The sequence below is a fragment of the Erpetoichthys calabaricus genome, chromosome 3 (assembly GCF_900747795.2).
Source record: "Erpetoichthys calabaricus chromosome 3, fErpCal1.3, whole genome shotgun sequence".
NCBI lineage: Eukaryota > Metazoa > Chordata > Cladistia > Polypteriformes > Polypteridae > Erpetoichthys > Erpetoichthys calabaricus.
The window spans coordinates 99,844,020-99,871,744 of record NC_041396.2 but is presented as its reverse complement, the minus strand read 5'-3'; the positions used below and the strand labels follow the sequence as shown (position 1 = coordinate 99,871,744).

Below are 27,725 nucleotides of genomic sequence, written 5' to 3'. Positions count from 1 at the left end.
AATAAATTTGTTTAAAAAGATTATGAAAGTATCATGTGTTTGCTAACCTTTTAAAATAAATACCTTCTATCTTTCTGCTAGGGTTAGAGGAAGTTAAAAGTAGCTTTCATGAACACATTAGTGTCAAGACATCTTTCTCTGTTCTTTTCATTGTGTTTCTTGGTTTACTTGGTTCTTTCTCTCTTGGTTACGACCCTTTCTGTTTCAAGACTTTGATTCCATGATAAATTTTGAATGTTTATTTTCAGGTTGAAAACTACTGAAGCCTTTTTTAGACCCCATCTGCATTGTGACAGGTGTGAATATTTCCCTAAGGGCTGGAAAATTCATATATCATTTGTGGTTGCACTTTCTTGAGGACAATAAATCATGACATTAGCTGGCAGTACAGGGTGCTTTCTCTTACTACCCATGACCCTATAAAGGAAAAAAGGGAATGAGAAAATGAGTTAATGGATTTCTGTTTGCATCTGTAGAGATACATTTAATCTTTTTTTAACATATTTTGCATCTGATTTTGTAAATAGCTTTACAGAGTTTTTTTAATTTTATGGCATAGTGGTTAATGCTTTTAATGCTGGTTGTGGGGTCAAATCCTGCTGCTGAGAATATGTGACCATGAAGAACTCACTTTGCTTTCCCTTGCTCCAATTAGATAAAAAAAATGCAATGAATTGTATCTCAAATATTGTAAGTCGCCTTGGATAAAGGCATTAGCCAAGTAAATAAATATAATGTATTCTGTATTTTTAAATGCATTTATTGACTTCTTGATTTAATTTAATTCATCATAAAATGATTGGCGCCCTGCCCAGGGTTTGTTTCCTGCCTTGCGCCCTGTGTTGGCTGGGATTAGCTCCAGCAGACCCCTGTGACCCTGTTGTTAGGATATAGTAGGTTGGATAATGGATGGATGGATAAAATGATTGTGTGGGTGAGGTATATTGGGAATTTTGCGCTGTCCATTTTGGAAAATGAATTATAACATGTTATTTTAAATGTAGTTTAATCAACTGAGCAGGGTTTTGATTAATTAACGGTAAGAGTTAAAATGTATGGCAAACACTCTGCAATAATTAATAATATTTCTTTACATTTATAGAGTGCTTTTCTCACTACTCCAAGCATCTTCAATGAGTGGGGAGCCACTTCAACAAACACTAATATGCAGAATCCAGCATCACCTGGATGACGTGACAGCAGTCATTTTTGCACCAGTATTCTCACCTTACATTAGCTGTTAGGTGGTGAAGAGGTGAGAGAGATAGTAACCAATTAGAGAAAAGGGATAATTAGGGTGCCAGAATGAGTAGGCCATGGAGGGCAATTTATCCTGGACATTGGGATACACCCTGCTCTTTACAAAGGATGCCCAGAGATGTTTTATGAGTCGGGACCTTGGTTTTATATCTCGTCTGAAGGACCGCGGCATTTTTACAACACAGTGTCCTCGACACTGTACTGGGACATTGGGACCCATGTTCACACCACACTGTTAGCACCCCCTTCTGGCCTCATCAACACCTCTTCCAGCAGCACCCCAAGATTTTTCAATCAGAAAACAGAATTCATGAGGGTGGCCTGAGGGCCCGATGTCTTCTAGTGGGCCCCGTGTTCACTGCCCAGCACCATGGAACTTGATTGGCATTTGCCATAGAATACTAGAATTGGCAGGTCCAGCAATGGCGCCCTGTGCTTTTCACAGATGAGAGCAGGTTCACCCTGAGCACATGTGATAGACGTGAAAGGGTCTGGAGAAGCCGTGGAGAACGTTATGCTGCCTGTAACATTGTTCAGCATGACCAGTTTGGTGGTGGGTCAGTGATGGTCTGGGGAGGCATATCCATGGAGGAACGCACAGACCTCTACAGGCTAGACAACAGCACCTTGACTGCCATTAGGTATTGGGATGAAATCCTTGGACCCATTGTCAGACCCTTTGTTGGTGCAATGGGTCCTGGGTTCCTCGTGGTGCATGACAATGCCTGGCCTAATGTGGCAAGAGTAGGCAGGCAGCTCTTGGAGGATGAAGGAATTGATACCATTGACTGGTCTCCACGCTCGCCTGACCTAAATCCAATAGAACACCTCTGGGACATTATGTTTTGGTCCATCCGATGCCTCCAGGTTGCACCTCAGACTGTAAAGGTGCTCAGTGATGTCATGGTCCAGATCTGGAAGGAGATCCCCCAGGACACCATCCATCGTCTCATTAGGAGCATGCCCCAATGTTGTAAGGCATGCGTACAAGCACGTGGGGGCCATACAAACTACTGAGTACGATTTTGAGTTGCTGCAATGAAATTTCAGCAAAATGGATTAGCCTGCCGCATCATTTTTTTACTTTGAGTTTTGGGGTGTCTTTGAATTCAGCCTTCTGTAGGATGATAATTTTCTTTTCCATCAAATGATGTAGCATCCTTTCGTTCCTAACACATTACCCAGTCCATATCAGTATAGATATCCAGCATGATTTTTTTCCCATTGAGATCTGATGTGTTTTCAAAGTATTCCTTTCATTTTTTTGAGAGGTTTACATTGGCTCACTGTTACTAAAATCGCATATACAGTTTTTCTGTCAAGATGCACAGCATCATGTTTCAGAAGCTACATATATTTATATTTTCATACCTTTGAAGTTTTGAAATTGTTTCCTTCCCTTCGTGTGTTTGAAAAATCTCATATTGCATGTCTATTCATGAAAATAATCTTCCAGGTGTGTATAACTTAATCATTTTCAATATATTCCACGTAAGCTGCAAACATTTACAAAAACAATATTTCACATAGCATCTTTCATTACATCCATGTACTTTTACCACAATACAGTTCATTAACACTCTTTAAGGCTCCTTATAATGTCACAGTATTTTCTACCACTGGGTGTATTTTTTTTGCATGCACTTAGTCTTTTAGCAAGGCACACACAAACTCACCTGCATACTATATTTGTAATATGAACCCCATTGCTCTGTGCTTTGGAGTTTTTACTGTGCCTCTGAGGATGTCCCTATAGGCATATGTCTATTACCCCACTGCAGTGTTCCCTTTATCTTCTTAGTCTTTTGTTACCTGAAGCAGTTTTCCTCACTTGGTACACCTTTAAGAAAAACTAAGCTCAGATCTAAATAATATTCTTCAAACTCAATATAACTGGGCGATGGAAAAAAATTCAATTTACAATTTTGATTCAAGTTTAAAACACCAATATAATATAAGTAATAACACTATATATAATAAGTAATCACACAAATTCTTAGAAGAACATGTAAAAGTTGGCAATACTAAGTACTGAGGCCAGGATACAAACAATGACAACAATCCAATATCACACGTAAAACAATTTAAACTAGGAACAGTATGAGAAATTAAACCTTCAACATAATGAATCCATATAAATCCAAGTGCTGCCATCTAAAGAACAGACTTATAGTTTCCCTCCAGTAGTTTAGATTATGTTAGCCTAGCAACCTTAAAAGTATTTTTTTTCCTTTCATTGAAACAACATTTAGTCATCTTACAAAATTAACTTATCACTTGTGTTTCTTTATATGGTACTGCATATGCACTCTAGTTGCCTTGTTCAGAGCCAGAAATATTTATAGAACAAACTGCACAATTTGGTTTCATTTTGCCATATTTCACAGATATTCAAGAGGTGCTTTTCAAAAAGGTTATGAAAAGTCAATTCACTTCAAGAATATGTCTTACCCTCTGAGAGTTGGCAGCAGTCTTAGTTTTATACATTTACACTTTTAATGCATCTCCGGCTTTAGATAAAATGCCGGCTGCTGAAATGAACCAGATCCCACTGAAAAAATTTAGGATGTACAGAACAAGCCCCGTAGAGATAATAAAGGCTTTTAACACATTAGCATGTATTTGTTGGCAAGAGTAAATTATTTAGGAAAGCAAACAGGTTTGCTGAAGATTTCAGTAAATCCTATTGCACCATATTTCCAAATAACACAGAAAAATTGGATCTATACATATTGCTTGTGATGTTTCATGGTGGCAATCTGCATAGGCATTACTTTAATTTATTAAAACATTGTATATCAGTTTAGAAATCTAAATATTGAATGTTTTACATTTAATTTTTGAAAGTTACGAACCGTCTGTAGTAAAAAGAAACAAAACTGAATTACATATATTGTTGTTTATTATTATCTTTACCTCTATGGGTGGGTCTGAGGATTGGTGTGGATGCCTTACAGCTCCAGAATCCTGGGTTTGAATCCCATCCTAGACACTGTCTAAAGATATACTCCCCATGTTAATGAATTTCCCATTGGGATTAATAAAGTATCTATCTATCTATCTATCTATCTATCTATCTATCTATCTATCTATCTATCTATCTATCTATCTATCTATCTATCTATCTATCTATCTATCTATCTATCTATCTATCTATCTATCTATCTATCTATCTATCTATCTATCTATCTATCTATCTATCTATCTATCTATCTATCTATCTATCTATCTATCCATCTATTTGGATTAAGTATGTTTGAGAGTTTTATATGGTTTAGCTAATGGAAGGTTGGTTACTTCCATGTAATTTGCATGGTTAGGAAAGGCAAAACAGTAACAATTTACTAGAAAAGCAAGCTTACACTGCAGAAAGAGTTTTAGTGGGCTTTGGAAAGCAGAAGCAAATAGGAAACCAGGATATACTGAACCAATAGTATGTTAACCATTCTTTGAAATCACTTAGTTAACTCAATGTAAATGTCTTCTGGAAAGAATATTCAAAGTAAAATGTATTTCTATCTGCATCGGGATGTGCTTTGTTAGCTGATAGTGTTAATCGGCAGAAAAAGTGTTTTTTTGCAGTGGATATGCTGTGTTCACCAGTGACCTTGTTCGCTGAATATTTTCATGGAAATTGTTGTGCAGCCAGCTTAGGTGAACATTTGTTTACAAGTGCCCCATCATGCTTTGCAAGGCCAATGTGATATCATAGAGCTGTAGAAGCCATGCTAAGAACTTTCACACATACCTACTGTAAGATCTTTGCTGATCTGGCTATCACTGTTTCACAAGCACACAAGGAAACCATCCCCTCCCATCCTGTCCAGCAAACAGTGCTGTACGATATTCTTCCCCACCTCTAATCTCACTTGTTTCTTCCAAATGCGGTCATTTTAAATCCCTGGACTTTTATATTGTCATATCTGGGTCATCAGTGAACTTAAAGAAAAATGGGTCCTGAAGCCACAAAGTTTGTGAAACACCGCTAGATTTCCATTCCACATGCATTAAAACAAAAAAATTGTAGTATTACATTTCACTGCCAAAGAATATATAACGCTAATCTATATGCACTAGCAACACAGCACATTATACATGCAAATAAGTTATGTGCTCAGAGATCTTTAAACAAGACTTAAAGGGATCCTCCCACTCCTCTCATCAGAAAACACAGGGCATACTGTGAAATAATAAAAAAATGATTTATTACTATTTACAAGGAGCTTCGTTATTCTAGATTGAAGAAGAAAGTTTGAAGCATCTGCAAAGATACATGGGAAGCAAAAAAGACTTTTTCGCTGTGTCCTGATCCAAAACCTCAGACAATTGAATGAGCCAGTCCCATGGTGCTGCTTTCTGGGCATAGCTAATGTGTGTCAATGATCACTACAATGATCTATATTTTATTTACTTATTGCTAATTTGCGGCTGTTTATCGTATTTTATTTGTGGTATTCATTCTGTGCCGTCTGTTGCTTGAGACACGGTGGTGTATTGGTTAATACTGTTGCCTCATAGTGCAAATCACATATTTGGCCACAACAATCAGTCCAGAATCATTGGCAGACATTTCCCTAGCCTTCTGGGACAATTAAAAGACCATTGCACCATTATAATTCACTCAAAACGAGTACAGTTTCTCCTTCCTCATTGGAACACTTAGACATATGATATTGTACTGTTGTTTTAAGAAATTAGACTACTCAGGAACTGCCCTGAAGAGTTTATCCTTTAAGGGCTGCTTAGGGATTTAGGTTTCATGGACAACATTTGCCTTTAGAGGCACCCCTGTATCTCTGATATGCCACTCCTGACTCAAGAAGTGATTCGAATGCTCTTTCCATAAGTGAACTTGGGAGGGAGATACAAGCTGAATTTTGTCTGAGGAGCCAGAAAGAAGAACCTTGGAAAAATCATCACAGGAAGAAGTGCCAAGACGTGAATTTACAGAAGGAGATAAGAGTGAGTGTGCTTTGTGATACTAGGTAGTTGGGAAAAGGCAGTGCATATAAATCAGATTAAAATCTTTTCTAGTGAAACAACAGTTATTGTGTTTGGATTTGTTTCTATTGTCACTTCTAGGGCTTCCAATTGGTAATCTCTCCCTTGTGTGTTTAGTTTCATAAACACATCTGTTATAGACAACGTTAGACTCTTTATACCATTGTTTTATTTGAGAAGAGAAGAAAGGGTTGCTTTTCCTGTTATAGCTGTAACATATACTTCCTTGTTGTTGTCCTGTTTTAATTTTTTTTCTTCTGTCTAGTTTCTCCATAGTCTTTTTCCCTAGTCTTGCTTAACTAGATCTCTCAGATGCTGCATTGATACAATAAGAAGTCACTTAAGTGTCCTGTATAAGCCTTGTACTGTCACATCGGTGTAATTTGCTTCTTTAGTGCACCTCTTTTTGCTTTCTTCACATCTATAAGGTTTGCAGTCTTCAGACTATTTTGATATTCTTTGTGTCTTTTTTTGGTTTAGACTTGTTTTGTTTATAAGGACGATTATTTTTTAATTAGTGTATTTTGGCTTAGATATTAATTTTGTTTCCTTTTGTTTGTAAAGAACTGAGAAGGTTTCTGTTCGAATCTTGTAAATGCCAGAAATTACTCTACTCCATTGGGTCCTTGAGCAAAGCCCTTAACCTGCAATTGCTTCATCCTGGGTATGATGTTAATCTGTGTTCAGCCCAGCAAGCAGGTCCTCCAACTTACAGTACAGGGACAACTTGAGGGTTGGTGGCAGGATTGTAAAAAAACCTCACACTGTTCCAGTGTGGTGCTGAGGTGTCCCAATCCAGGTGGTTCGGTAACACGCTGTCGGCGCATACTCCCAACCTCTCTTTGTTAAAAGTGGATTTTCCTTAATTGGTTAATTAATAGGCTTTAGTACTTTTATTCATTTTCAGTTATGAGTTTCAATTTTAAAATTTAGATTTTTTTTCTTAGAATTATCCTTTTGAATTTTGTAATGTAGTGGTTAAAACTTTGAACAGAAAATCCCTGAAGTTGTTGTTTCAAAGCCGACTGCTGACACTGTGTGTCAGCAAGCCACTTCACCTGCCTTTGTTCCAAAAACAAAAGAAATGCAACAAATTTTATTTCAAATGTTGTATAAGTTACCTTGTGCAATTGCATCTGTCAAGTAAATACATCTTTTGGATTTCTTTTGAATTTATTTATTGGATTGTTGATTTAATTTAATTAATTATTAAATTATTGCATGTGCCAGGTATTTTAGGGGATTTGGACACTCCACTTTGGCAAAGAAATTGAACTAAACCAGGGGTAGGCAACGTCGGTCCTGGTGAGCCACAGTGGCTACAGGTTTTCATTCCAACCCAATTGCTTAATTAGAAACCAATCATTGCCAATCTCAGACCTTATTTAATTTTATGGCTTGTTAGTCTGTGCAATGTAAGGCTCTTATATCGTAGATTTTTTTCCTTTCCAAGGATATCATCCAAATGATTTGAAGCCTAAAACAGATCATTTTCAGTCTGTCACATTTTTCTATTAAGTGTTTTATTAAATCAAACAGTGCATGATGAACACACACAGATGTAATTGGAAAAAAGCTAGCTGGAGAACTGCTGGCTGCTTTGTCTTTTACATCTTATTGCTAATAAGGAGCAATTAAAACACTGAATGCAGAAGTTTAAGATTGAAATAAGCAATTAAGGTTGGAGAACCTTAACAAGCGAGACCACTAAAATGAAGCATCAAAATGTCACTTAAGCAATATGTGCTTCATCAGCAATAATTGAGTTCTCGTTAAGGAACTGGGTTGGAACAAAAACCTGCACATACTGCGGCTCACCAGGACCGACGTTGCCTACCCCTGAACTAAACAGATGTTATATTAAATGTAGTTTGATCAGCTGGTCAGGGTTTTGATTAATTCATAGGAAGAGTTAAAATGTTGATAATTGTATAACATCATTGAAATTTAATGAAAAAACAAAATAGATTGTAGATTAAGGGTTTAAGTGCAATATTTACGAACGTTCCAAGGTTACTTGTCATTAATGCTTTGCCTTCTTTTCACAAATTTCTAATTGCTGAGTGAATTTAGATTTCCTTTGCCACTGTTAATATTCCTTGATGATAGTGTTAATGAATGTGACATTTTGTCTTGGGTGATTGGTTCTGTTTTATTCATAAGACTGTAAGTGGTGCATTTAAGTGGTGACACAACATATTGCACAATTATGACTACTTATAAGCAAGTACAATAAATTGCTGTCAGACAAAACTAAGATCACAATCTCAGATAACAAACAGACTGGCTGCAAACTCCAATGTGCAAGTAATCTGAAAAGCTGAGCTAAAAAGTTCTTCTGTAACTCAGTTTATATCGCTGTTACCTGTGTGGTCTGTACCCATCACAGCACTGTAAATAGGCTCAGAAGGTGAATATTGGCAAAATATTTGTAAGACCCAATTTTAGAAAGTTTATGTTAAATTCACATACGTGTTTGCTTAATTAAAACAGAATGTAAAGTTTACATAGCTACTTAAACAATGAAAGGTTATGTGCTATGCCCTATAAGCTAACATGTTATTGGAACATTCTTAATACTGTATCTCCTAATGTAAAAACACAATGATCTCATATAGATAGAAACATGGCCTGTTAGTTTACTGCAAATGTGTTTCTAAATTGAAAGGTAGAGAGGCATACAATTTTCTGACCATATACAGTAGGAATGTCACATTGAATGTTCTAACATATATGATTAGCAATACAAATAGTAATAACTACAGTAACATAAAGAAATCTAGCTAAGATTTAAGCCTTAAACAGAAACATCAAAAGTAAGAATTTATTTTTTATGTGTATTGTTAGTTTTTTTCTTCAATTGTGTGTGTTGTTTTTGTTGTGATTTTCACTAAAACCTTTTAAAAATAAAGGAATTTTTTTTTTAGTTACACATCATAATAATAATAATTATTTACATTTATATAGCGCTTTTCTCACTACTCAAAGCGCTCTCCACAAGGAGGACCCAGGAAGCGAACCCACAATCTCCTTACTGCAAAGCCACCTGTGAGGGTAAATACTTAATGCTCAAACCTCTCCAGTATTATAAAGTATTGATTCATAAATCCAAAATATGACAGCCTTTTTTTGGCAAAATCAGAACGTCTAATATGCTATTTTTAATTTGGAAGATCTCAATGAAATTGTCCACTCACAAGTCATGTTTCCAGGGAAGATGTGTAATGCTATATGTGTAGCCAATTGTTTCTCTGTAAACATCTCATCACAGATATGTACTGTAGTGTCTCATCTCATAAAAATTCTGATAAATTACAATTACCAAAAAATGGTATTTATCAATTTCCAGGGAAACATTTTAGAATTTTAACACTGACAAATTTACTTGGAAAGTTTAGTGATCTGACCATTTCACTAATTGAGCGATACAAAGCTTTGAATTATTTGGAAGAGTTAACACTAAAGGATTGGTGAAGGGATAAAAGTACAATAAAACAAGAAGGAATGGTCTTTGCACTTTGTACATGACTCTCTAAATATATTCATAATTACTTAATGATTGTAACACTCAAAACAGCATAGACGCTTCTAGAGTTGCAAATTTCGCTGTCACTGGATGTGATTAGAAAAAGAAATGGTGCTATTATCAAAATAAATGACGTTAATGATGACAGCTGCATTATTATTCACTTATGTATTTGACTGTGAAGGAATCCGTATACAGGTGAGGATAACGAATAAACTAAATGGGTAATTTATAAAGGAAGCACAGCCTTATTGTTTAAAGTTCAACAGACAAAATTAGCATTGTGCACCTACATAGTTGGTATAATATATTTTGAATTTCAAAATAGTGGTTTTGGAAAATTTGGCTACAAATGAAAGTAACTTTGTATACATTAATATTTACACCTTTTCTAATGTAAATACACTAGCAAAGTGAGCTCATTTTTAACAACATATTTAATCTAATTACTGAACCAATATTGGTTTACTAATGTTTATTAATCATATCTAACAATAATGCAGGATTCGGCAGATATAAGTATCTTACTTCGTCCAAATTAGCATTTAATCAGTCACGTTAAAATGATAAAATCTAATATTAAAGTAATACAAACACCAAATCTCAAAATAAGTATGCATTTAAACCTGAATTTAGCTTATATTATAATAACATTAGCATTCTCCCGAGCATTCACTGCTAGCTGCATAATAGTCCTTGTCTTTCATTAGCAGTGTAAGTGAAGTCATTCATTAAGCTGTCAAGGCCTGGTTTGTGAAGATACTGTTATGTAAAAGACTGTTTACATGCTTGAATGCCACTGTTACATGGTGAAACTACTGGGATTTGATTTCCACACTGATGTTGAAGAAATTACAACTACTTGTGGCTACTGTTAATATAGACAATTAAGTGTCAATTATAACACTGCATGAAAAGCAATGCAAAGTGAGACGATGCTTATTGTTTTTTCTTATTTTTTTTAATCATCTCTCTCTTAATTTTTACCGCTGTAAATGAGCAGGCTAGAGGTTTTGACTCGATGTTATAAAGTAAAAGTGAATTATGAACAAACTAAACAAAAATAAAATATGCTATTTTTCTTTTTGAAGTCCTGTCTTTAGTTAATTATTCATAGATTCAAACCAGTCAGACTTTCCATTTTTGTACAAAGTTATGTTCAAGTGCATAATGACCAAGACTTATTGACAGATACACACACATTTGTATTGGGCCTCATTATGGCAGTGGTGACTACAATGGTAGTAGTGTCACTTATCTTTCTTGCTTCTAGTAACATACAGGAAAAACAATTAAAAGAAATAAAACTCACTTTGTAAATACTGTACATAATATTAACAAACAAGTAAAATGATCTTTTGTTGTGGAATCACATCACGATCCATCACAGTTTGCACTGTAGTGACTGCCAGTGGTCAGCCACTCAACTGAAACATCTGGATTAAAAGGACCCTCAAAAGCAATTCCTTTGCAGCGAGAGTAGTATGAATACCTCTTACGCTCGTGTGTGCAAAGCACTTCCTGGTGATGTTAGCTGTGAGCTCATTCTCTCACTCGACCCCACGTTCTGTGCAGCACCGGCCATGGTGCAAATCCTGCCAACTACACAAAGATTTTTTGTCATGGAATCACACCACGATCTGTCTCAGGTCATGTATTTTGCACTGTGTTTACAATTGGTGGTTAGCTGCCGACCCGCAACATCTGGATTACAAGGGCTCCCAGAAGCAGTTGCTTTAGAGCTGTGGTTTCCAACTCCAGTCCTAGAGAGCTACTGTGGCTGTAGGTTTTCATTCTAACCATTTTCTTTATTAGTGACCAGATTTTGCTGCTAATTAACTCTTATGCCTTAATTTTAATTGATGCACAACTTAAGACTCAGGCCCCTTAATCATTTGTTTTTTCTTTAATTAGCAGCCAAACAATATATTAAGACACAAAATGTACCAACACATAAACAACAACATGTGACCACCACACAATAACTGAAAATAAAGAAAGGTGAAGGCCTCAGTAATTTTGATCTGCTCAGGTCCACAAAACATTTTGACAGCGCTCTTAAAAAAGGAAATCAAAAGTTTTGGAAATGTCTGCCATGGCAGAATGAGTGCCATGGAATTAAATAACGGGTTTAATAACGTGAATTGGCTTTAAATTAAGAAACTGAATGAACTGAAGTTGGTTGGAGTTTGAGGCCCTGAGTTAGTTGGTCATCTGTTGGCTCATTTCACATCAAATTTATGTTTAGGTGCCATTTAAGGAAAAAAGAATCAATTCAGCGGTCAGATTCTCAAGAAAAGACGATTAAAATAAAGGGAAATAGTTAATTAGCAGCAAAAACTGGTCACTAATCAAGAAAAGAGTTAGAATGAAAACATGAAGCCACAGTAGCTCTCCAGGACTTGAGTTGGAGACCCGTGCTTTAGACTGACAGAAGTAAGAAAACTCATGTTTTGGCACAAAGGGACTGCTTGTAAGCATAGCAAGTGCTTCTTGGTGACGTCAACTGAGCTCTCCCTGGTACTCAGCCCCCACTTCCTGCTCAGCTACACTACTAGAAAATTGGAAGGCAGAAAAGTGTTAAATTGATTGAATGAATATGACAGGTCATATATATATTAATTATTAAGATCAGTTAATTAAAGCTTATTGCATATTGACTTCGAAAAAGCTAAACGTTTGTATTTCAATGCATTATTTCAGTAGCATCACCATTGACTTTGGTGAAAGCCAGGAACAAGTCTTCATGACACCATAGGTTATTTGTACAGCAATTCCTGCATTAAATTGAGCTTTAATTATTGTTCCTATCCAAATATTGAGAATTTTATTAATTAACAAATTACTGCATTTTCAAAGACAGGAATTTTTTAACAGTGTAATTTGCAGAGGTGACACATTTTACCATTGCATATGAATTGCGTTGAAATCATGCTCCTCACCTACTGCTTACAATGATAGTCATCCTACATTTTCTGCTCATACATTCCAATATTTATTTGGAAAATCAATACGTTGTTTGCTCAAAATAATTCTATGGCAGTTTCAGCCACCAGAAGCTGCTTTGTATTCTTGAATCCCAAAAATATTTTTTCAAATGCTTCTTCAAATGCAGTATTATTTGAACAATAGAAAGAATCTAAGGGGTCTAATTCTTTAGCAGAGACTTAAGTTCAATAACACCATTCAAAGTTTGATCTAATAAAAATGAGCAGATATATTAGCACTAAAATTAGGCAGGTCACATCAAAAACAAAATGAGTAATGTACAAGTGACATTTTTATTTCTGAATACAGAAATCAACTTCATGAAAGATGAAATCACAATAGTAAAGGTGAAGGGGCAAAACCTACAGGCCTTTGTAATTTTAAAACATTATGTCATTATGAAAAATCAGCCATATCAAGTCCAAAATAAAGGTTTCTCTAATTTCAAATGCTAGCTTAATGAAATAAACTCTTATAACCCAGATCTTTCAAAAGGAACTGAGAACTTTGCATTGATAAGTGCCACCCTTGATCAGCTGTTTTTTACTAAGGGTTTATTTGAATCAGTTTGACTCAATTACTGGTCCAAAACTACATTTGGCTGAAATGAGGTGAACTTTTCTACTGGTTTGCATCTAAAAGCATAGCTTATTTAAATTATGTTTGGGAAAGGCCAGATCTTTTTAAGAACGATATTATCCATTCTAGACTTTCATTTTATGCCTAGACTACTTATTTATAGCACTACACAGACTCCAGCTTTGCAGACATAAATTGCAGACTGTTTATTATGCAATATTTAGCTTAACTCAGAGTTACACATGTGTTTTTGTGTTTTCTTTGGTTTCGAAACATGAGGATCCCATTTCAGAGGTTTATTTATTACTTTGACTCTTTTGAATTATAAGCATGTATGTCAAGTGCTAACACAAGTACAATTAAGGATCACATTAAATCTGAAAAAGAAAAAGGAAGACACTTGTGACTGTTGCAAAAGTATAAGAAATCAGATTTTGAGTGATTTTTAATTATTTATTTCATATTATCAAGAAAAGGTCTATAATAAGATCTCAAATTATGTAATATATTTACTTTCTAATGTTTGCCATTAAATCTAAATCAAACATATGCATATTGCTATTTTACAAACCTAAACTTTTCTAAGATGTTACATTTTACACCACAACACCTGTTTCAATCGTGTCATGTATATATAAATTTCTGTTCAACGGATATGATTTACATCCCTCTATCTTTAAGTCTTGTTGCTTTCCTTCATCAGACATTCAAAGCCCTTACATCATTCTTTCATAGCACAATTCCCCTGAGAGTGTCCATGTTCATTTGACTTTGGCATCAACTAGATTAATGGCGGAGCACTGTGCTATGCATGTTCATACTACCCATAAGCCGTTGCAAACGTGTGGTATTGCATCAATCTCTGCTCGTTGCAGTTACAGTGTAATTTTCAAATTGCCATCACTTTTCAATTAGCCCTCATACATAGATTCATCCGATCAGTTTTACTGTACTCAATCTACAGATATTGCACTCTCCTCTGTGCTTTTTGAACCACAATAGATGTTTTTGATAACTAGTTCTTGGGATTGCTTGATATCACAAGTGCACTGTAGCTTGTCTAAGCCCATTTTCAGTTAAAGAGAACCACTCGCTGTTCATGGAACCGATTGAGTTTCAACTGGAGAAAAAGGCATATTCAAGCATGGCTTATTCAGTAAGTTTTCCGATTTTGTAAATGCGCTTCATGGAATACCCCCCTGGTGTATGACTGGAGTTTTTTTTTTCTCTTTTATGGTTTCTTTTTAATATAATTGTGTTATGGATTTTATTTTACTTTCTTTTTTTAATACCACATGTATTAAATATGTAACATTTGACTGTTAATAATTTACTGTTCAGCTGCAGTGCTATCTTTGTTTTAATATGCACATCACCATTAAATGTTTTGGTCATCAGGACACAGCTAGGTGCAGTTACAGGAAGTCACGTCAGTATAATGTTATTGAGAGTATCAGAATTTAAATGAACACAGCACAGTTAATCATCCAAGTTTTTAGTGAGTTGTTAGTGAGTGTTATAGAATTTATGTCAACAAAGTTTTGCACATGTTAATTGACTATGGATCTTTGAGTTGGGCGGCACGGTGGCGCAGTGGGTAGCGCTGCTGCCTTGCAGTTGGGAGACCTGGGGACCTGGGTTCACTTCCCGGGTCCTCCCTGCGTGGAGTTTGCATGTTCTCCCCGTGTCTGCGTGGGTTTCCTCCGGGCACTCCGGTTTCCTCCCACAGTCCAAAGACATGCAGGTTAGGTGGATTGGCGATTCTGAATTGGCCCTAGTGTGTGCTTGGTGTGTGGGTGTGTTTGTGTGTGTCCTGCGGTGGGTTGGCACCCTGCCCAGGATTGTTTCCTGCCTTGTGCTCTGTGTTGGCTGGGATTGGCTCCAGCAGACCCCCGTGACCCTGTGTTCAGATTCAGCGGGTTGGATAATGGATGGATGGATGGATGGATCTTTGAGTTCCATTTTAGCTTTGGAGTTCACATCTTTTGGTCTCCTTGTTCCTGACTTTTACCTGTCATTTGACATCATTGGAACACAACGCAACTTCCCACTGTCTGCCCTGGCAGTCAGTACATTTACAGCCTTATTTGTTAATGCTGCCTTACTGTTTCTTTGATGCATGGATCATTCTATTTATTATGCTTCTTTGCTTACAGTATGTATGCATTCAAATTCACATACTTCTCCACAAAATTCAATTGAATAAACCTCAGAATTATGGCAAACTAAACTTAGGTTGTTTGAACCCTACTTTTTTTCATTATGTGAAAGCTCATTCTGTCATTTGTGAAATACGCATTTCTTTAAGGTGCAATTACATGAATGATATTTTCATTATATAGTATATTATGGGGCGGCATGGTGGCACTTCCCGGGTCCTCCCGGCGTGGAGTTTGCATGTTCTCCCCGTGTCTGCGTGGGTTTCCTTCGGTTTCCTCCCACAGTCTAAAGACATGCAGGTTAAGTGCATTGGCGATCCTAAATTGTCCCTAGTGTGTGCTTGGTGTGTGTGTGTGTGTGTGTGTGTGTGTGTGTGTGTGCGTGCCCTGCAGTGGGCTGGCACCCTGCCCGGGGTTTGTTTCCTGCCTTGCACCCTGTGTTGGCTGGGATTAGCTCCAGCAGACCCCGTGACCCTGTAGTTAGGATATAGGGGGTTGGATGATGGATGGATAGTATATTATTCCATGAACATTGACTATGCATAACAATACCTTTCACATTCTTCCTTACTGATGACACCCAGCTAATTTATCTGTAAGCCCAAAAAAATGTCAGAATCAGACTTGCTGAAAGACAGCACATTTAATGAATGTCATATCTTTAAATGAAGTTTACTGCTTCTAGGGGTTCATTTTGTTTTCATTATCAATTTATGTGATATATTGCACTGCAGTGATTATGTCATTCACATTATGTGAGTATCGCCTCAAATAAGTGACATGAGTTAAATCAAATTTAAAAATTGTCTTTGTCCTAAATAAAGAACCAAGAGAATGAGTTTTTGCATGAACCAAAAGAGGAGTCTCTGAGAAAATACACCGATATGGGTAAAAACTTCAAATGTATTGAGGTGTACTGATGTATGACTACCACGCAAGAGCACCTGTTATTTACAATGGTCCTTGTTTGATACATTGCCATGGATGACTTGTGTAGTAAATGGGTTACAGTCACTCATCTAGTAACTAAAGTCAATAGTGTTTCCACTTAGTGGCAAAACTAACACAGAACTTGCTATTATCATAGATAGAGTGTATAAATGAAACAGACATTCAGTTCCATGTGCTAGAAACAAGGTGTAATGGCAGTGGGCAAAAAACCTTTTCATTTTTGATTATGAAAATTGCAGGCTGATGGTGAAATAAGTGTTAAATGCCACAATTTAATTGCAAATTAGGGATACTTACTGTATTTTTTTTTTTTTCAGTAAGTTAATGATGCTTGCAACAGGGCTAGCAAAGTCCTGGAACATGGTATGCAGTAGTCTCTCATGTCTCCAGATCTCAGTCTATTCAAGCATCTTTAGGACAGGGTGGAACAAGCTATTCAGAGTAAATATTCAACATTCAAGGATGAATAGAGGACCAGCTTGCATATTAAATAAAGTGCCCCCAATTAGTAAATGTTCTCCTCTTGCTTCACCTTTATATGTTTTCACTGAATTTGTCTTAAAGTAATCTAAGATCAAAAAATATCCATAAAAATGATTTTAGTTGTGTTTCAGCTGGAAAAGAAGACTACCATTTTCTCAGCTGCATTAAAGCCAATATTTTCAAAACAAAAGTCTTCCAGTTTACACTTTTTACATTGTGATTTTGTCAAATTGTTTCAAACTGGTCAGAGCACATATTGAATCTTTAAACAATACATTATGTTTAATTCCTTGAAACCTGATAAATATTTAATAATATATTTTTTTCTAGTAGTTGTGCCAATGAAGCAGCAAATTGAAGTCCCCAAAATGAAGGCAACTACACAAGCTGAAAGACCAGGTAAAAACATCTTTCCATAAATCTATAATAAGTTAAGCCACCAGTCCTAACAGGTCCAGTTTCTGTTTAGGAATTGTAATTTGACATGTTGATTTGAAGGTCACAATGTATAGCAAGTGTTTACTTCAGGCCAGAATTTATTCTCTTTTAGTATTTATAAAAGAGAATATACCATATTGTTAAACATAGATTTAGATTTTCGATTATAAAAATCTAATGGAATCTATAGAAATGTAGAACACTTTGAAAACATTTTTAAAATAATTTTAATGAATTACTCTGTAGAAATATGAAAATGTATGTAGTATGTCCAAAATATACTTTCAAGGATATTTAAATATTTTTTCTTGTACAGCAAGGGATATCTAAGATGCAGTTTGAGATACAGCAAATAAAATTAAACCTTTGGTTTTGAGATATTATAAATACAATTGAAAATCTCAATATAATAGTTTATTTGGAGTTATTTTTAAAATAACTTCCTTTAAAAAAGTCATTTGTGTAACACTTTAGTTTAAGTATTGTAAAAATGTATCTATTACTCATTTACCGCTGTCTAACAAGACCTTAACAAACACTTCTTTGGATCTTCATAATGCTTACAAAGCTTCAGCAAAGTGTTTATTCATCTCTGTAATGTGACATAGCAACAAAACTTCACTTTGGGGTGGTCTCAGGTGGCTTAACTGAGACACATTTGTTTTGATGTTACATATTTAGTATAAGACCTGTGAATCCTTCATAATAACAATGAGAAGTCAAGCAAAATGACACCATTTATTGGCTAACTAAAAAGATTACAATATGCAAGCTTCTGAGGCAGCTCAGGCCCCTTTTCTTCAAGCAAGTTGTAGTACAGAAACTGGAGTTCCCTGTGTTTATATAGACTCTAGGAAAGAACCAAAACCTTTAAATGGGTCATCTTCAATGGTAAAAATTAACAGACCTATCCAGCCTATGATTTATTATAAGAAGAGGAGAACAAGGTATAATTAAGATCTTTTAATAATATGACTGTCCAACAAAGTCTTTTGAAGTATATGATGAGTTTTCCTTACAATGTGGATCTGTATTCAAATCGTCTGGGTCAGTCAGAGAGATATAAATAGTCCTCACATCTGGTTATAAAACTCTTGTCTCTATTTAAACCATGCTGTAATGTGTTAAATTTTAACATTGTTTAACTTCCCATTTCTTTCTCTCTTGCTGTGTCTTGGACTTTCCCATAAGCACTGCGACTTTAAAATCCTTCTCACAGTGTCCATTGCTGCTGAAGTGAGCTCCTACAGGAACACTGCCATGCTTAATGTGAAGCCTGTGTAAACTCATTCTTTGTTCTTCATATTAACAAGTAATTTTACAATCTTGTCAATATGCCACACTGCACAGAGATGAATAACCCATCTACTGATGTTTGTTTGTAAGTTTTATGAAAACCCAAAGAAGCCTTTGTAAAGGTCTTGTTACATAAGAGTTAATGAGTAATAGATGCATTTTTACAGTACCTAAACTAGTGTTGCTGTGACGTAAGTGCAACTTTATGTCTGTGCTAAGATATCTAAAATTGCAAGAATTAGGAGTAATTTGTATCTATCTACTATGTGTATGTACTTTGAATACATACCACGTATTGTGTTAATGTTATTCCATAAGGTTTTGTAGGTATCAAAGTTTTTTTTTGCATTTGCATTTTTTGCATTTCTATTATGGATGAAAATGAAAGCTTCACACTGGTAAAGCAGTTAGCTCTGCTTTCTAACAGCCCAATAATCCAAAGTAGTTATCTGAAATTGGGCATTTATACATGGATTTTGCAAATAAATGTAACATAATATAACACCCAATTAAGTGTTTTGGGGCAGTATAGCCCAGCAGCTTGAGGTGCAATGTAGTTACAAGCCTTGGGTAATGTGTCAGCCCATTTCTGGAACAACTTACACACACACTCACACTAGCAAGGGTCCAGCGTGGAATCATCCTAACCCACTCCATCGTTGGGTATGCAGGAGGAAAACCAGAGTACAGTACCAGGAATGGGCAAAATGTGTTTTCCAAGTTTGATAAGGCACTGGAAAATGGAAAGGAATGGTTGTTGCTGTGGTTAGCACTGCAGCTTTACTGCTCCAGAATCCAGAATTTAATTTTGGGTAGAACACTGGTGGTATGGAATTTACACATTCGTCAACTGTGTTAATGCTCTAATTCCCTTAAGCAGGTTACTTCAAAAACTGTACTTATATTTAGAAAGAGGTTGAAACACATGAGTAATAACCCCATCCACTGTCTTCATTAGTTCAGTGCTAAAAGGTTCTTCTCTTGTGATATGTCAGTGATATATTGATATACACAGTCCTGAGACCTTAGAAGATGTTGGTGCAGTTTTATAGTCACTTTTTGTTTGTGTTTTATAGCCTACTTTGCATTTAAAAGTGTGTTATGCTTCTGATAGTGTTTTGAACAACAATACATTTATATAGCCAAAAGCTTAAGCACACCTGACCATCACATATATACACGAGTTTGTTGGATGTCCCATTCTAAAACAAGGGACATTAATATGGAGTTGCCACAACATGACAGCCAGCCTCAACTCTTCTGGGAAGGCTTTCCTCAAGATTTTGGAGTGTGTCTGTGGGAATTTGTGCCCAATCGGGTAAAATAGCATTTGTGATGTCTGATACTGAAGTTGGATAAGAAGACCAGTCTTGAAATTGGCACTCCAATTCATACCAAAGGTGTTGACTAGGGTTGACGTCAGGGCTTTGTGCACACTACTTGAGTTTCTCTACACAAATCTTGCCAAACCATGTCTTTATGGATTTGGCATTGTGCACAGGGGCACAGTCATGCTGGAACAGAAAAGGGCATTATTCAAATTGATGCCACAAAGGTAGACGTGTAGAATTGTCTAAAATGTAATTTTGTGCTGTAGCACAATATTAATATTAATATTACTCTTCATTGGAACCAAGGAACCTAGCTCAAATCCTGAAAAAACAGCCACAGATCATTATCCCTCCTCCGCCATACTTTATAGTAGACGCTATGCAGTCCAGAAGGTAGCGTCCTCCTATGATCTGGAAGACTTGTATTCATCCATCAGGCTAGCAGATAGTGAAGGGTGACTCATCACTCCAGAGAACATGTTTATGCTGAGTCCAATAGTAGTGTGCTTTACAACATTTCAACTTTTTCTTGATATTGTGTATAGTGATCTCAGGCTTATGTGCAGCTGCTCAGCCTTGGAAACCTGTTCCATAAAACTCCCAACACACATTTCATGTGTTGATGTTGCTTCCAGAAGCAGTTGGTAACGCTATTGTATGTGGTGCAATAGAGAATATTGTAGGTGCTTCAGTACTTGGTGGCCCCGCTCTGTGAGTTTCCATGGTCTACCACTTTGTGGCTGAGCTGTTGTTGCTCATAGATGCTTCCACTCTACAATAATAGCACTTACAGTTGACTGGGGCAGATTGAGTAAAGCAGAAATTTCAAAAGTGGCATCCTATGACAGTGTCACGTTTATAGTTCAGGATCGCCCATTCTACTGCCAGTGTTTGTCAATGGAAATTGCAAGACCATGTGCTTGATAATAGGCACCTGTTAAGAACAAGTGCACATGAAACACCTGGACTTAACAATTTAGAGGCATGTTCACAATCTCCATATGTTTTACTTGTCTGTTTTGCAGGGCATTCTTTTTTTTTTTAACTTAATCTGCGTCTTTGACAACATGTGTGCCCAAGACAAAGTCAAACTCCAGCTTCTGATTAAAGCAGTGAGTAGGGTCATTGGGTGGTACAAAAATCAGGGCAACTACTATATGAAGACCTGGCACTCTAAAAGCTCCATCAACTCCTCCACAATCCCACACACCCGCTACATTATAAATTTAATTTAGGTCTGTGGCATTACACAGAATCTTAAAATTTCGAATAAAAACTTCTAGATTTAAAAGGTCATCTGTACCCTCAACTGACATGGAAGATTCATGTAAGGGGTGCAAGATTTTTTTTAGCATATTTATTTGCCTATGTATATATGTTTAATATATGAATGCATATTGGTGTCCAGATACAGTATATGTGTTTACTTATTATGTATGTGTCCTTCCTTGTCTTTTTACATTTAAAACCTATGTCTGTGTTTTTCATTTTGATACATAAACCAAATGAATTTCCTATATAGGATAATAAAGTTAAAGTTGAGTTGTTATATAATGTATCTAGAATCTATTTGAAATATATCAAAGTAAATATGAATTCTTCTCAAAATGAATTATGCTTATATTTATAAATTGCATCACTCACTTCAAGACATTTAAGTACTATAAAATCCATCCAGCATTATCAGATTAATTTCATCCAGTTCAGATTCTCCCTTAATGCTTATTTTGCATCATCAAAAGGTGATTTACCAAGCAAACACAACTATGTTAAAATACATTTGCAAAGTTAAGATATATGCAAAGTTACAGTACATGATTAGTAATTGGTGGTTGACCTGGTGGTTTAGTGGTTAATGCTGGGTTAAAAGCCTGAGCCTGATTACTGCGTAGAAGTTGCACATTTTCGCCATTGTAAGAACCATTTGTAAATATTAACATTATGAACTAAATTTTATATAGTGTATATTTTAAAGTATGTATGATTTATATAAATATATAGTTTTTACTAGGAGATCAGGAAGGCTACTACATATAGGAGTAATAATTATTTTGAGTGATTTGTCATTACAGTATATTCTCCATTAGTCTGTCCCCCAATGAGATGGGACTAAAATTATTACTGTACTATTACTGATCATAAGTTATGTTGTGTTAAAGTTTTCAGGTTTGTGTTATTTCTATTGCATATAGGAAATGTCAGTAAGGTTGGATTAAATATGACGATTATTTTTTTAAGTTATGTAATAATGTTCTTTAAATTTTAAGAAACAAGTCATGTTTTAATGTGTTGAAATCTTCCATCCTACTTGACGTGGCACAGGGAGATCACTGCTCTACCCCTGTCTACATGTTGTTTTCTGGGTACTCCAGTTTTATCCCACAATTCAATGAAGTATATGTTAGGTTAGTTGGCAACACTAAATTGACTCTGTACGAGTGAGAATGCATGCCTGCATGCCACAATATTGTAGAGTCTTATCCAGTGTTGGATTCTGCCGTGCTCCTGATGCTGCTGGTTTTCACAATGGATGCATGTTTGAAAGTTTTATCAACGAATCTAATAGCAATTAAATGAATTAATATAAGCTTCTGACCTATTTAGTATACAACACAGCATTAAAATACATCCTTTATCCAATCATTAAATTATTTTGTTCCCTGTTTATCCAACTCAGAGTCATGGGGAACCATTGTCTATCCCTACAGCAATAGGTACAAGGTGAGAAACAACCAGTACGAGTCCATTATAGGAAAACGACCTGTTTACAGGTTATAAACATTATTTTGGTTATTGGAGGGTGAAACTTCAGCATCCTGGGCTCAGATCCCAGTCAATTTACTTCCAGTGTAGATTATTTTCATTCTTCCTTTATCCTTATAGTTCTATGGCTTCCTCTCACATCCCAAAGACTTGTGGGTTAGTTTATTGACAGCCCATCTTTTCTTTTCTATGTGTTCTGGTTGATTTGAAACGACCCAGGAAAGAACTGAAAAGTTTTGTACTTTATTTGTAGATAGACCAGTGATGGAGGAGGCTCATTGCTTTTTCACTTCAAGGGCAGTGCTTTCTCTATCTTGCAAATATCTTATAGCTTTCATTCTCATTTTAAAATGCTGTTGATGACTCACATTATGTAGTCTCTCAGACAGAGTTTCACCACTAGAACTGCAGAATATTTTTGCATTTAAAGGGTTGTGTGCACTTACTGTAAATATAGAGATTATATCTGCCATCTTCAAAATCTATGAAGCATTCAGATCAATTTTACCTTGAAATTAATTTTTGAATTGATTTCATCTTGTATGTTTTTTACGTTTCTGTCTTGAACATTTATTTCCAATATTGAATAGGGTATTTTATAACTAAATAAATACTTTCTGACATCAGCAGCCATTTGGGTTATTTGTGAAGTTTCACACATTCTCTTTCCTGTCACTTTCATTTCTGCACCTTGATTTTATATAAATGTGTCTACAACATAATGTTATATAGATGGAAATGTATGCATTAGCATAGAAAATATTATAGTTTTGACTGATGTATCTGAATTAAAATTAAAGTAAAATCCACAGACCTGCATATCGAAAAAGGGCTGGGTTTTTTTACAGATAAAAATAGTGCCTTTAACTAAAGATTTGAATAGGTCTCTCAGGTTATTCACAAAGCAATATTTAATGAATACATAAATACAAGAAATTCACAGCATTAGTAATGTCTTCATTCTTAAAACACAAAGGATTTTCAGAGTGTTCTTGCTTTTCTGTCAGTGTAATTTGAATGTTAGCTTACCTTCTGATGACCTCCAGCAATATTTTTTCAGATATTCCTTTAAAGAAAAAGAGTCATTTCAATAGTAAAGATAACTAGAAAACTGCAAGGCTCTTTGAACAGGGTCCAATAATTTTGTATAATCCTAGTTTATATAAGAGTGTCCCCAGTAATATACAGAATATACTAATTTTGAATTTGAACTATTCATATACAGATCATGTGAATGGCAGTGCTGTACTGAATTTGATGTTAAAAGTCTGAAATGTTCCTAGGGCCCATGGACAGTGAAAACTAATCACTAACAGTGAAGCAGAATAGTGTAGACTAGAACTGTTGCATGTGAACCACAAAATGTATATTTCCAGCTCACAATTTTCCAGTTTTCTTGTTTTGTGGTTTGGGCAATAATGCCCAGACTTCCTGGTATTTTAAGTATTCATTAAAGAATAACAAAAAATTAATGAATACATTTATTGAAATTTACTTGAATGTAAATAAGTATATGAGTGGGCCCTCTCTAACAGATGAACACTGTTTTCTAAATCTGGGTTCTGCCCAGCACCCAATGCTGGTGGCATAGACTCTGCCTGGTTTAAGAATATTTTGTTATTACAGGTTAAGCACAGTTTTGCTTTTTTAAGGAAATTGTTTAATTTCATATTTTAAAGATGATTTTGAACTAAGCAAGAATAAAAAGAATTTTGTTTTGTTAATATCCTTTGACAGAACTTCAAGTGGATCAAAAGCCAAAAAAGTTCAAATTTATTAGGAAAGATTTTTGGGCTCCTAAGTTAACTCAGATAGATGATCAATGTCAGTCCTGGAGGGCTGTAGTGGCTGCGGCTGCAGATATCTGTTCCAATTTAGCTGCTTAATTAGAAAACAATCCTTTCCAGTAACAGATCTTATTTAACATCATGACCTGCTAGTGTTACCTAACTCTGCAATGTCAGGTCATTTTTAAAATACTGTATAGATTTTTCCCTTTTTTAATTTTTATTTATTTTATTTGAAGAAAATCACATTGCATATGATCAAGTTGAACTTATACAGCACATGACTTCATAGTCAAACTGAAAAAAGAAGAAAAGAAAAAAACCAGTAGGTTAAAAAAAGACAAAATCTAACAAAACATAATTCAACTCCCACCCAAGAGACAGAGAGTTGATCCAAGAGCATAGTGTAGTTAGGAAAAAAAAGAAGAGAAAATGGTGTTTTCCCCCTGATATGAACACTAACTCTAAAACTGTATTAATTATATTATTAATATTATTCATTATATATATTAAAATATATGTTATATTATATTATTACATAATTATTACATTTTTAAAAATTTTGAATGGATCCTCTAAGCAAGAATTTGCTTTTTTCCAATTTCTAATAGTATATATCAGTTACACATTGACTTACAAAAGGTGGTCTGGGATTCTTCCATTTAAGCACTGCAAGTCTATGTGTTAGAAGTGTGGCATAAGCTATTACAGTACAATCAATTTGTCCTTCTCAACTTTAAGCCAACCTGAGAGTACACCAAACACAGCTATTAATGGGTTAGGAGTGATTGTGACACCAAGGCTGTTTGATAGGTGTTCAAAGATTTTTGTCCAAAACGATGTTAACTTGGTGCACTCACAAAGACTGGAGCTAAATTGCAACATTTATAGTTTAAACGAAATAAATGTGACTGATAAAAGATTTTAAGTTGAATTACTGAACGCTTTGCATATATAGAGCTCGAGTATATTTTATGCATGGCTGGCTTCCACTCCTTTTCAGAGAGAGCAAAACATGCTGAGCAAAAGACTTGATGCTGAGAGAAAATTAAAAGCTAAAATTGCTGTTATCCATTCAGGAGCTCAGTAGCATAATGTAACTGAAACTCAACAATTAATTAGCACTTTGTAATGAGCGCAGCAATAGTGGAAACAGGCAGATACATACGTGTAGTCCACTGCAGCTAGTGGGCTCCACATGTTTGAGATGTGACTCTGTCTGCTATGATATCTTTCTGTCATTTTAACTATTGCATCACTATGACATATAACAGTACAATAATAAGATAAGCATTGTTGTCTATTGATATACAACGTGTTAAAGCTTTGTGGCTATTTGTCATGGCATATTTGTATTTCCAATTAGATAATAATGTGAAATTTCTTTAGTTATTTGAATTGAAGTGCAGTCAGAAGGTGGATGTTGTGCATCTGTCCATCTACTGGTGTTATTAGACACATTTACTGATTCAGGTGTTTCGATTACTGAAATCAGCATCTCCTGTGGATCTTTGTTATCAGCTCTCTTAACGGCATTTGATGGAGTGTGACACACGTTTAAATACATATTTTGCAGTTCATATTTTCATGAATATAGCTGCCAATTCTTTTAAACTTATATTGACTCCTACACTATAGTTGTTATGGTGAACAGCAGAGAGTACACACAATATCTGAGACAATGTATCGTTCACTTTTACCACTCGTTGCAGATCTTCAAATACCATTGTATAATAGGTTTTTCCCTTGCATTGGATTATTTTAGAAATGTGACAGTGATCCATCTAATTTGTCTCACCGAGTTTCACTCATGGATGTCTCCAGACATATACTGTATATTATATGTTCGTCTTCAGAGAGACTATATATCTGGAGACAGGAGAACAAGAACTGACAATCCAGAGATTGGACCAAAGTTATACTAAATGAAACGTATAAGAGTACTAGCACTAAAGCACTGGAGGTGCTTTTTAGATTTTTGTGAAACAAAGGCATAACATATCAGAGTTGAGATCATGGACAAGCACAGGAGTCATAACACCAGAGAGAATACAAAAGTTTAGATTGTCAAAAGCCCAATATTCTGAAATGGGAATTGAAGTCAAAAGAGAGCAAGCAAAAATGTCCTATGCTTTCTCAATTGTTTTATCTAACTAAACAACAAAAGTTCTTTTCTGTTTTGTTTTGTAAGGGAATCCAATACACAGAGAAAATCTTTACTTCAGCACATTCTTCAGTATGGAATGTATGATGAAGTCAGGTGAAACACTGCTGAACCTTCACAAGACTAGAAACGGTTGGCGTAAACAAAATGGCCATAGTCAGGCAAATCGACCACAAAATAGTGTTGAACTAAAAAAAAACAACAAGCAACACAGTACTTTAGTAGCATTATCATCATAACAATAAAATACACTGAGGGGTACAAAACCCGTCCATAAATCCACAAAAGTGCAAAGAACTGAAACAGGGATCCCAAAACTAAGATGGCAATAATACAGTTTCAGTGATAAAGCTAAGTCTTCATAGTCAGGCACATTTTTTTGTATGAATCAGTAGCCTTTTTGTCTAAATCCTAAGAATAATCCTGTATTCTTCACAAAACAAGCTACAAGAAACCACACTTGTGGGTGCAACTGCTTTAGAGGGAGACCGTGAGGTGCAGAGTATAGCCATACTTCTTTTAAAATGGGAGAATCTTACCTTTTTTCAGAAACAGACTTAGTGCAAAGTATAAAAGTTGGTGTTAGTTTTGTTTTGCTTTTGGGCTCTTAATCTTCTTACATACTATATGTCTCTTGGCCATTAAACTTGATCTGCCTGTGTTGACCTTTCTGTGACTCTACCTTTTCTTCTTTCCTTGCCCCTTTGCCTTTATCTTAGAGGTCTGTTTTGTGTGCCCAATAAATTTTACAATATCCACTATGCTGTCCTTCACACCGTCAACCTGAAAGAATGCTTATGATGACAGTGACATCTAGGTCATAATTTTATCAAAGACCCATAAAACAAAATTTAATGCAGGTCACTGAAATAAACTGATTACCTAATAATCACAAAATTGAACTAAAATTCATTAATCACCTTTAAACAGAGACACAATTCTTGTTTGCTGTGTCCACACTGACATATGTGGAGAGCACATTACCATCCATCATTTAGT

At 35.5% G+C, this 27,725-nt stretch overlaps 1 protein-coding gene across 1 annotated transcript in view; it reads left to right on the top strand.

The window, feature by feature from the left end:
* Positions 1 to 27,725, top strand: part of trdn (triadin) — a 456,738-nt gene that overhangs the window by 178,263 nt on the left and 250,750 nt on the right. The window contains exon 10 of the mRNA XM_051924220.1: positions 17,278 to 17,346. Within this exon, the coding sequence (XP_051780180.1) occupies positions 17,278 to 17,346 (69 nt within the window). The remainder of the gene's footprint in view (positions 1 to 17,277; positions 17,347 to 27,725) is intronic.